The sequence below is a fragment of the Triticum urartu genome, chromosome 6, assembly GCF_003073215.2.
Source record: "Triticum urartu cultivar G1812 chromosome 6, Tu2.1, whole genome shotgun sequence".
In the NCBI taxonomy this organism is placed as follows: domain Eukaryota; kingdom Viridiplantae; phylum Streptophyta; class Magnoliopsida; order Poales; family Poaceae; genus Triticum; species Triticum urartu.
This window is the reverse complement of record NC_053027.1, coordinates 143,458,061-143,470,549: the sequence shown is the minus strand read 5'-3', so window position 1 is coordinate 143,470,549 and position 12,489 is coordinate 143,458,061. Positions and strand designations below refer to the sequence as shown.

The 12,489-nt window shown below is 42.2% G+C and overlaps 1 protein-coding gene across 1 annotated transcript; it reads right to left on the bottom strand.

Annotated features, from left to right (window-relative positions):
* Positions 1–8,824: 8,824 nt before the first annotated feature.
* LOC125515863 (protein FLOWERING LOCUS T-like) lies at positions 8,825–10,187 on the bottom strand. Its single transcript, XM_048681356.1, has 4 exons — positions 9,933–10,187; positions 9,783–9,844; positions 9,341–9,381; positions 8,825–9,257 (listed from the first exon to the last, which is right to left on the bottom strand). Exons 1-4 carry the CDS (start codon positions 10,122–10,124, stop codon positions 9,001–9,003), a joined length of 552 nt encoding a protein of 183 aa, XP_048537313.1. The 5' UTR covers positions 10,125–10,187; the 3' UTR covers positions 8,825–9,000.
* Positions 10,188–12,489: the final 2,302 nt, after the last annotated feature.

Sequence of the window (12,489 nt, the reverse complement as noted above, 5' to 3'; positions counted from 1 at the left end):
CCAACCATTTTCTCGTGAGTGAGGAGCGGAGTCCACTCCTCTTGAGAATAACCCGCCTAGCATGGAAGATACATACAGCCCTAGTTGATGCATGAGCTACTCAAGCATACAAAACAGAATGTTTATTTGAAGGTTTAGAGTTTGGCACATATAAATTTACTTGGAACGGCAAGTAGATACCGTATATAGGAAGGTATGATGGACTCATATGGAATAACTTTGGGGTTTATGAAGTTGGATGCACAAGCAGTATCCCCGCTTAGTACAAGTGAAGGCTAGAAAGAGACTGGGAAGCGACCAGCTAGAGAGAGACAACAGTCATGAACATGCATTAAAATTAATCAACACTGAATGCAAGCATGAGTAGGATATAATTCACCATGAACATAAATATCGTGGAGGCTATGTTGATTTTGTTTCAACTACATGCATGAACATGTGCCAAGTCAAGCCACTCGAATCGTTCAAAGGAGAATACCACCCTATCATACCACATCACAACCATTTTAATAGCATGTTGGCACGCAAGGTAAACCATTATAAACTCCTAGCAAATTAAGCATGGCATGAGCAACTATAATCTCTAATTGTCATTGCAAACATGTTTCATTCATAATAGGATGAATCAGGAACGATGAACTAATCATATTTACAAAAACAAGAAAGGTCGAGTTCATACCAGCTTTTCTCATCTCAATCAGTTCATCATATATCGCCATTATTGCCTTTCACTTGCACGACCGAATAGTGTGGATAATAATAATAGTGCACGTGCATTGGACTAAGCTGGACTCTGCAAGCATTCAACTCAAGGAGAGAAGACAAAGTAATATGGGCTCTTTGTTAGATCAACAATAATGCATATAAGAGCCACTCAACATTTTCATTATGGTCTCCCCTCTCGACCCCCAAAGAAAAGAAAGGAACAAAACTATTTACACGGGAAAGCTCCCAACAAGCAGAAGACGAACGAGAAATATTTTTGGGTTTTCTTTTTAATTACTACTACTACATGCATGAAAAGTAAACTAGCTAGAAGCTACAACTAATTTTTTTGGTTTTTCTTAAGGTTTTTCAAACACAATGAAAAAGTATGAGCACCGACAACTGGAATGAATGTGTGAACATGAATGTAATGTGGGTAAGAAATACGTACTCCCCCAAGCTTAGGCTTTCGGCCTAAGTTGGTCTACGCCCAAGGATCAAAGTTGTAGCTGGGGTCGTACTGAGAGGCAGCGGCAATTGCCTCATGAGCTACAGCTTGGAGGCGAGCTACCTCCGTCCTCCTCTCGTACTCGCTCGCCTCCTCCCTGATTATAACATATCTCCCTTTTGTCTGGAAGTCAAAGAAAGCAGGAGCAGGGAGAGCAACGTGGAAAGTGCGCCGTTTGTCAAAGATTAGTCGGTACTGGAGGAACTGAACATTCCTCTCAACAAACTGATGACGAACCATAGCATTATAATCTGAATAAGTAGGAGGCAACTCAATATCATCTCCGTGTATGGGTATCTCAAGAAAATCAGCTAAACGGGTTGCATAAATTCCACCTAAGAGATCTCCATTAATATTATTATTATGCAACCTACGTGCAACAATGGCCCCCAAGTTATATTGTTTATCATCTAATATAGCACTCTTGAGGACACTAAGATCTGGAACGCACATGTGACAAGCCTCATCCTCACCATTAATCCGTCTACCGATAAAGAGAGCAAAATAATGTATGACAGGAAAATGAATGCTCCCTATGGTAGCTTGCGTGATTTCTTTAGATTCCCCTACAGTGATACTACCAAGAAATTCTTTAAATTCAGATTTGCGAGGTTCACTAGCACTACCCCACTTCGGGAGTTTACAGGCAGTATTAAAATCTGCTAAGTCCATAGTATAAGATTTATCATAAAGATCAAATAGGACAGTGTGAGAATTGCGCGAGGATGTAAATTTAAACCTTCTCACAAATGAATCAGTTAAGTAGAGGTATTGCCGGCACTTATCTGCCTCCAAGCTCTCCAGAGCAGCATTACGCACATATGTGTCAAATTCTTCCTTTATACATGCCCAAACCATGAAGTCCTCTGACGACCATTCACAAGGCCGCACTTGAGCCTCCCTTGGTAGTTCATTGTCCGGCTCGCGTATTGCGGCCTTGGGCCTTGCTTCCTTGAGGAACCACCTTGGTACATTTTCCTAAACATATTTCTTCCTCTGAAAAATTTCTGAAATTTTTAGTGACTCAAAATAAAAGTGAACCAAACTCAACAAAATTGATAGAAACTACTCCTACAAGTGTCTAGAGGTTATATCATGCATTAAAACTATTTTTGACCACATAAATTTGACATGCAAGCTCAAGAACAGGGTCACCTAAGCAGCAAAAATTTGCAATAAATAAAGCACTAGAACAAAAACTAATTGGACCATTGGAGGAGTCACATACTGAAGAACAATCCCCCAAAGCAGTTTTATGAATGGAGCTTTGAGTAAGGAGATCGAAAATGGCAGCAAGATGAGCAAGAACTTGGGTTTGAGCTGGTGGATGATTTTTCTGGAGCAAGACGAAGTGTGTGGGTGCAAGGATAAGTGGAGGGGACCCACATGGGGTCCACGAGGTAGGGGGCATGCCCAGGGGGTGGGCACGCCCTCCACCCTCGTGGGCACATGGTGGGTCCCCCTGGTGTGTTCTCAGTGCCAATAATTCTTAAATATTTTGGAAAAAAATCATATTTCATTTTCAGGGCATTTGGAGAACTTTTATTTTTGGGGTATTTTTTATTGCAAGGATAATTCAGAAAACAGACAAAAAATACTATTTTTGCTTTATTTAATATAAATAACAGAAAGTAAAAGGAGGGTACAGAAGGTTGTGCTTTCTAACTTTATCCATCTCATGCTCATCAAAAGGAATCCACTAATAAGGTTGATCAAGTCTTGTTAACAAACTCATTTTGAATCGCATGAAACCGGAGAAATTTCGAATAACACTAGGTTACCTCAACTGGGATATGCACATCCCCAACAATAAGAATATCATATTTCTTCTTAACAGTAGGAAGAGGAAATTCAAAACCTCCAATAGTGATTGTTGAAAATTTTTCAATAGAATTGATACTGTGGACTTGAGGTTGTTTCCTCGAAAAGTGTACCGTATGCTCATTACCATTAACATGAAAAGTGACATTGCCTTTGTTGCAATCCATAATAGCCCCTGCAATATTCAAAAAGGGTCTACCAAGTATAATTGACATACTATCGTCCTCGGGAATGTCAAGAATAACAAAGTCCGTTAAAATAGTAACGTTTGCAACCACAACAGGCACATCCTCACAAATACCGACAAGTATAGCAGTTGATTTATCAGCCATTTGCAAAGATATTTCAGTAGGTGTCAAATTATTCAAATCAAGTATATGACATAAAGAGAGAGGCATAACACTAACACCGCCTCCAAGATCACATAAAGCAGTTTTAACATAGTTTCTTTTAATGGAGCATGGTATAGTTGGTACTCCTGGATCTCCTAGTTTCTTAGGTATTCCACCCTTAAAAGTGTAATTAGCAAGCATGGTGGAAATTTCAGCCTCCGGTATCTTTCTTTTATTTGTAACAATATCTTTCATGTACTTAGCATAAGGATTCATTTTAAGCATACCAGTCAAACGCATGCGCAAAAAGGTAGGTCTAATCATTTCAGCAAAGCGCTCAAAATCCTCATCATCCTTACCGTGCTTCTCTTTCCTTACCAGGAAAAGGCATGGGTTTCTGAACCCGTGGTTCTCTTTCCTTACCGTGCTTCCTAGCAACAAAGTCTCTCTTATCATAACGTTGATTCATTGATTGTGGGTTATCAAGATCAACAACAGGTTCAATCTCTACATCATTGTCATTGCTAGGTTGAGCATCAACATGAACATCATCATTAACATTATCCCTAGGTTCATGTTCATTACCAGATTGTGTTTCAACATCAGAAATAGAAATATCATTGGGATTCTCAGGCGTGTCACCAACAGGTTCACTAGAAGCATGCAAAGTCCTATCATTCTTCTTCTTCTTCTTAGAAGAAGAACTAGGTGCATCAACATTAGTTCTCTGAGAATCTTGCTCAATTCTCTTAGGGTGGCCCTCAGGATACAAAGATTCCTGAGTTATTTTACCCCCTCTAGTCAAAACTCTAACATCATTATCATTATTCTTATTATTTAATTCATTGAGCAAATCATTTTGAGCCTTAAGTACTTGTTCTACTTGACTGATAAACATAGAAGCATGTTTACTAATAAGTTTAAGTTCACCTTTAACTCTAGACATATAATCACTCAAGTGTTCAATCATATAAGCATTACGTTTCAATTGTTTGCCAACATAAGCATTGAAGTTCTCTTGCCTAACCATAAAGTCATCAAACTCATCCAAGCATTTGCTAGCAAACTTAGTAGATGGGATTTCACATTTATCAAATCTATAGAGAGAATTTACCTTTACTACCTGTGTCGGGTTATGAAGACCATGTATTTCTTCAATAGGTGGTAAATCTTAACATCTTCAGCTTTAATACATTTTTCTTTTATAAATTTCTTTGCCTCTTGCATATCTTCAGGACTGAGAAATAGAATACTCCTTTTCTTCGGAGTTGGCTTAGGAGTTGGTTCAGGAAGTGTCCAATCATTTTCATTACTCAACAAATTATTCAATAGCAATTCAGCTTGATCAATAGTTCTTTCCCTGAAAACACAACCAGCACAACTATCCAGGTGGTCTCTGGAAGCATCGGTTAGTCCATTATAAAACATGTCAAGTATTTTCATTTTCCTTGAGAGGATGGTCAGGCAAAGCATTAAGTAATTGGAGAAGCCTCCCCCAAGCTTGTGGGTGACTCTCTTCTTCAATTTGCACAAAATTATATATTTCCCTTAAGGCAGCTTGTTTCTTATGAGCAGGGAAATATTTAGCAGAGAAGTAATAAATCATATCCTGTGGACTACGCACACAACCAGGATCAAGAGAATTAAACCATGTTTTAGCATCACCCTTTAATGAGAACGGAAACAACTTAAGGATAAAGTAATAGCGAGTTTTCTCATCATGAGTAAAAAGGGTGGCTATGTCATTTAATTTAGTAAGATGTGCCACAATAGTTTCAGATTCATAGCCATAAAAAGGATCGGATTCAACCAAAGTAATTAACTCAGAATCGACAGAGAAATCATAATCCTTATCAATAATAAAGATAGCTGAAGTAGCAAAAGCAGGGTCATATTTCATTCTAGCATTCAAAGACTTTTCTTTATGCCTAGCTAATAATTTCTTAAGATCAGATCTATCATTGCAAGCTAAGAAGTCTCTAGCAGTTTCTTCATCCATAACATAACCCTCAGGCACAACAGACAATTCATATCTAGGAGGAGAATCTTCATCATCACTTTCATCAATATTATCAGTTTCAATAATTTCATTCTCTCTAGCCCTAGCCAATTGTTCGTCAAGAAATTCACCTAATGGCACAGTATTGTCAAGCACAGAAGTAGTTTCATCATAAGTATCATGTAAAGCAAAAGTGGCATCATCAATAACATGGGGCATATCCGAATGAATAGCAGGTGTAGGTGTCGCAAGTTTACTCAAAATAGAAGGTGAATCAAGTGCAGAGCTAGATGGAAGTTCCTTACCTCCCCTCGTAGTTGAGGGAAGAATCTTGGTTTTTTTATCTTTCAAGTTCTTCATAGTGACTAGCAGATATAAATCCCAAGTGACTCAAAGAATACGCCAGAAAATGTTCTTGATAACCCACAAGTATAGGGGATCACAACAGTTTTCGAGGGTAGAGTATTCAACCCAAATTTATTGATTCGACACAAGGGGAGCCAAAGAATATTCTCAAGCATTAGCAGCTGAGTTGTCAATTCAACCACACCTGGAAACTTAATATCTGCAGCAAAGTATTTAGTAGCAAAGTAATATGATAGTAGTGGTAACGGTAGCAAAGGTAATATTTTTGGTTTTATAGTGATTGTAACAGTAGCAACGGAAAAGTAAATAAGCGAAGAACAATATATGAAAGGCTCGTAGGCAATGGATCAGTGATAGATAATTATGTCGGATGCGATTCCTCATGCAATAGTTATAACATAAGGTGACACGGAACTAGCTCCAGTTCATCAATGTAATGTAGGCATGTATTCCGAATATAGTCATACGTGCTTATGAAAAGAACTTGCATGCCATATTTTGTCCTGCCCTCCCGTGGCAGCGGGGTCCCATTGGAAACTAAGGGATATTAAGGCCTCCTTTTAATAGATTACCAGACCAAAGCATTAACACATAGTGAATACATGAACTCCTCAACTACGGTCATCACCGGTAAGTATCCCGATTATTTTCACTTCGGGGGTTAAAGGATCGTAACATATAATAGGTGACTATAGACTTGCAAGATAGGATCAAGAACTCACATATATTCATGAAAACATAATAGGTTCAGATCTGAAATCATGGCACTCAGGCCCTAGTGACAAGCATTAAGCATAGCAAAGTCATAGCAACATCAATCTCAGAACATAGTGGATACTAGGGATCAAACCCTAACAAAACTAACTCGATTACATGATAAATCTCATCCAACCCATCACCGTCCAGCAAGCCTACGATGGAATTACTCACACACGGCGGTGAGCATCATGAAATTGGTGATGGAGGAAGGTTGATGATGATGATGGCGGCGGATTCCCCTCTCCGGAGCCCCGAACGGACTCCAGATCAACCCTCCCGAGAGAGTTTAGGGCTTGGCGATGCCTCCGTATCGTAAAACGTGATGAATCCTTCTCTCTGATTTTTTTCTCCCCGAACACAAATATATAGAGTTGGAGTTGATGTCGGAGGAGCACCAGGAGACCGATGAGGCAGGGGGGCGCCCAGGTGGGTAGGCGCGCCGCCCGCCCTCATGGACAGGGTGTGGCCCCCCTGGCCTTGATTCTTTCGTCAGTATCTTTTTATATTACAAAAATAATCCCCGTTGATTTTCAAGTCATTCCAAGAATTTTTATTTTTGCACAAAAATAACACCATGACAATTCTGCTGAAAATAGCGTCAGTCCGGATTAGTTCCATTCAAATCATGCAAATTAGAGTCCAAAATAAGGGCAAAAGTGTTTGAAAAAGTAGATACGTTGAAGACGTATCATCCGCGAGGAGGACCAGGCGGCGGAGGACGCCTACCAGGCGGCCCTTGCGGTGGTCTACCGCGAGTGCGAGGAAGACGAGCGGCGCAGGGTGTAGGCGGCGGAGGAAGAGGAGGCTCAGTACAAGGCGGCCATGGCGCAGGCCATTGCCCTCTCCGCGGCCGGCGACTGCCTGGTGCCGCCTGTGGCCCCGCCGTCCCCTCCCCAACGCCGTGTCAAGGCCGACCCGGAGCTGTAGCCCGAGCCCGAGCCGTCCCCGATCGAGCGCTACTCCTGGATGGGAGTACTGCGCGAGTGGGTGTCCGCGGCACTGGTTTGGATGGGGGCGACGCCGGCGTAGGAGGCGGCCTACCCCGAAATGTGGCGCCAGCGACGGCTGGCCGAGGAGCGCCGTCGTGGCGAGTACGAGGAAATGCTCGAGCGCGACCTTGAGGAGGAGGAGGCGCGCCAGGCCACAGCTGCACAGGTGGCCGCACAGTCCCCCGCGCCGGCACTGCCCGTGCCGGAACAGCCCCCCGCGCCGGAACACCTGCCCGCGGCCTACATCGCCGCCGCCTGGAACACGGCGTTCCCCTGGGCCGGCCCTGCGTCGACGCTCATCGACCTCACCGACCCCGAGGAGGAGGACGCCGACGCCGCCTAGGGCTGCGCGTCGTCTCATAGTTTAGGTTGTTTTTATTTTTCTTAAATGCTAATGTGAACGCATGGACTCTCGCCGGCCTTCGTGGCCGGCTGTAATGTTTAATTAATAATGTTTTTTTAAATATGCATGTGTTTTAATTATTTTTTCTAGCACCGTCGAGGCCTCTTTGGTTTGAAGGAATTTCATAGGAATTCTAGATGATAGGATTCTTATAGGATTTTTTCTTTTAGAGCCCTTTGGTTCATAGGAATGGATTCCTATTTCTACATAGGATTGGTTCCTATCCTCCACATTTCATAGGAAAATAAAAATGAGCCTAGACTCAATGAAAAAATTCCTTTGGTGTCAACCAAATGACATCTTGTTTCCTATTCCTACTCATAGGATTTAAGATACATGTCATTTCATTTCCTACAAGATTCCTGTTTCTACGATAATCCTATCCTATGAACCAAAAGAGGCCCAAAATGGTTCGGGCCAGTCTTGGGCGCACATGCCGACCCAAATATAAAAGTGGACGTCCGTGTCCGCCTGGTCGACTTAAATGGACAAAATCGCCGACCGTTTGGATCGGCCCGTTGGAGTTGCTCTTATCGCTTAAAACAACAGCGTATCGACCTTCCTTGCTTATTGAACCAAATGCATCTCCGACCATGGAGATACATGTCCTTGAGCTCCATCTCGTTTATGAAACGCCGAACGCAGCCATGGTGCGCCGGTTCAGATTGATGTTGCTTTTGTCAGCAGCGCTAGCAATCAAATTAAAATCACCGCCGACCAAACAAAGGCAGGGCAGGTGGAGCAGCAATGCTTGAGATCATCCAGGAGACCAGGAATAACAACTTGTCAGAATCACCTTGTCGAGTCTTGAGAGTATATAGAAGGCGGAGCTTGATATTATTTCAGAAAAGAGATTTATATCGAGCACATATATGATGCAACATCTATGTGAAGCTATGTGCTTTTTCTCCGCCAAAAAAGGGAAGAAGCTACGTACACTAGTATTATTCATCCGGCCGGGGTCTTTTGGAAGGAACTACTTTTATTCATTTATTTGTAGCTAGTCTTTTTCTACCGGTAATTGTAGCCAGTCTTATTCTCATGTGATCCATGACGTTGTCATGCCCATGCGTGCGCCACGTGCTCCCGTGTGTGGTAGCTATTTTGTTAGCTAGGGATTAGATTTGCTGGCGGTGGCTGGTATAGGGCCCGGTGAACTTCCGGCCGCCGGAGCCGGCCTGGCGCTGGCAGTTGAAGTACTTTGCGGCGACGGGCGCGCCAAGGTTGTAGCGGCGGGCGAAGCTGCGGGTGTTGAAGTTGTGGCGCATGGACGGCGCGTACACCGTGTTCCGCCCGAGCTGCCGGAACAGCACCAGCACCATGCGGTGGATCCCCGTCGTCGGCGTCGGACTCTCGTAGCACACCACCTCCCGCCCTTCAAACAATGAAGAAAAAATTACATCCAAACTGTTCAGAGATGCCAAGTCATGTACTATTATTGCATTCACGAGTGCTCACCGTAGGTGTCATCCATTGATCCTGGGATATCGGTTACCATCCTGCATGGAGCATGGACATGAATCAGTCGGTCGATAGTTAGTGGGGATCTTGGATATAGATCTAGCTGTACTCACAATAAAAATGGCTGTACTCACAGTGAACCTATCTTGAAATAATCCATACATATTTATAGTATGTCATGTCCGTCGACACGCTTGCCATAAGCATATTTGTTGTTATGTACGTGCATGATACATGAGTGAAAGAATATATATTATCATTATCTTTTCTTGGATTTTGTTTTTTAACTAACGACCTAAAGCATCATATAGCTTATCATGCATGCACCAATACATATATCCACCGTTAGATGTGATGCATGTATAGAGTATATTTCCTGCTCGCAGGACAGCATGCAAGACCTAATAAGCTATAGGTAGGGTTGCTCTTAGTCTCTAACCAGTGAAGATATTCCCTCAAGGTCGGATTGCTGGGGTTAGGAGCATCAGGATCCACCATGACCTGCATGTATCACATTCACAGATTACATGGTTAACTTGAACAAACCACAGTGCTGAAAACATAAATAACTAATAAATCATGGGCTTACAAGGGTGTATGTCACGCTAATATCATCACCGCCGATCTCGACGCTCGGCTTGCCCGATACCGCCGGTGAGCGGAACTCCATGCCGTTAATGACGAACCTACCGTCATAGAGCACTGTCAGATCAACTGTGCTACGGAAGGGGTCCAACACATCACCTACTATTCGTGATGTAACCAAGGAGTCGTTCGACATTTCTAGTGTATATATGATGTGTATAGTATACGCAGATGTATGCGTGTTGATGTCTAGCTTCAGTGTAATGGCTCGGTATAAAGATACTACAGAGCTAGAGGTACTTAGGCGTCATATTTATAGTAGCTAGTCATGAGAAGATCGAGAAACCGCCATGCATATCACATGCAGCTCCAATCGTTGTCATCGTTCCTTGTATGCCCTTGATAGTAATTTTCGCTCCACTAGATTTGACCGGTCGTGCATGCTGATTCCAGGCATGTCTTTATAGCTCGAATGACGTACGTATGTAGTAAAGCTAACTAGCATCTCTTTGCACAATTATTGAGGGGCATATACACATCTACAATTTGATGTGTGTACGGGCCAACATATTGTGCGACATTTGTATGATATGATTAAACACGTGGAGGATCCAAATTGTTGTTCTGAGCTCGGGTGCACAGTAAAATAAAATAAAAATTCAAAAAATGTGAATTTTTTTGTGCCAAACATTGACACAAATATTTTTTCAGATTTTTTGTTATTTTTTATTTAATTTGATTTTACCGTTCATCCGAGCTCAGATGATCTCGGGATCGGAATAGATGCGTCCGTGGAGGACCGACCCTTTTTGACGAAGCTTGGTGATCGCTAGCTTGGCATTGTTTCTCAGCTCTGAACTGTCATGGAGTATTGTTTACAGGCTACACAAATATTTGCATACCGGCTTACTTTCCTCAACATTTATTGAAAATACGTAAAACTTTCCTCTCGCCAACCAATATATACGCAAATATATATGGTCACACATATAGATACAAATATGCACAAGGAAAGTTGTCATATAACAATATATTGCTCGGTGGCCAGGCATAAAACTTGCACAAATATTGTCTCATACAATCGGTACATGTCGACAACCCCGAAATTAAATCTCACCTAGAGTATCTATGTGGTGGTGAGATTGATATAATTAACTACTATAAAAACACACTTTGTCCCCTCCCAATGCTCCACCTTGTACATGTGTTAAGGTTGCCAACTAAGCAAAAAATCTGATGTGCCATGTAAATTAAGGAGAGAGAGAGAGAGAGAGAGAGAGAGAGAGTGTAGTATGATGACCTCAGGAAGACACAATGCTAAGCGTGTGTACCTAGGTGGAAGCACAAATATGAGTCTACGCCTAATTAAATGAAGGGAGCTTAGCAACCAAAAACTAAGCACCTACTCCCTTCGTCCGGTGAAAAGTGTACGTTTGACTTTAAAATTTGTCCACAAAAGAGTGTACATCTATCTTCCTAATGCACATTAAAATAGAAAAAAATGCTTCTCTCTCATCACACGGTAATGAAGACCAATAACATTCTACACATGGTCTCTTTAATTTTTTCATGCACTTAGATCATTGGGGGTAGAATAATTAAAAGAGAGAGAGATGGTGGCTTGCACCTTTTCAATGCATTTTTTAATCCACTCCATAATTTGTCCTAAAATTTTATGTACACTTTTCACCGGATGGAGGGAGTATGCATTGGGGAGTTTAGTTGCTAAGCCTTTTAATACACTTAGCACCTCGTCTAATTAAGCACCCATGCACTGGAAGAGGTCTTATGAGGGTGAGAGGTGTTTGATAGGCCTAGCTAGCTATATTAATGGGAGCAGAGAGAGAAAGAGTGTTCTTTAGGAGCTGGATCCCCTGACGTACGGCCCCCTGCCGTTGGACCGCTGACGGGTGGGTCCGGGCCCACACGTCAGTGTGTGGGCCGTACGTCAGACGAGTCGCGTCCTGTTCTTTAATGAAGAGGGAGGTGGAAGAGAGCGTGTGTACTTTAATAGATAAGAGGTGAGGGAGAGAGGGGGGGATCTAGCTAGTGTGGATAGCGGACAAGGGGTGGAGAGAGAGAGGTATCTTGGGCTTGAGGAGGGAGAGATGGCTAGCTAGATTAAAAAATGGAGATGCCTAAGGTGGGGTGTGAGTGGATTAGGAGGGGAAGTGAAGGAGTTTCAGTTTCAACTATTGAGGCAAATTACCGAAAGACAATTTGTGGCATTCAAGGGTGGAGGCACACATGCATGCAGTCGTATGATTGCATCAAGATTCAAAAAGTGGTTTTGAGGTTGGAGCTCAATTATTGCATGCATGCACCTTATGGTATAGCTTTTGGGAGAGATTACATATGCCCCATCCATCCCACCTTCCATGCTTTTTCTTTTGACTTGTAAATTTGAATATATTATATGTTTTCAATCGAAGGTATAATTTTTATTGAGTTTGCATATTCGTGTTACCTACGATAAGGGCTTTGAAATAAGACTAATTTTGAAGACGATTGACACGTCTTTATATTTCCCTAAGTTTCAACTCCATAAACTTAATAGAAAT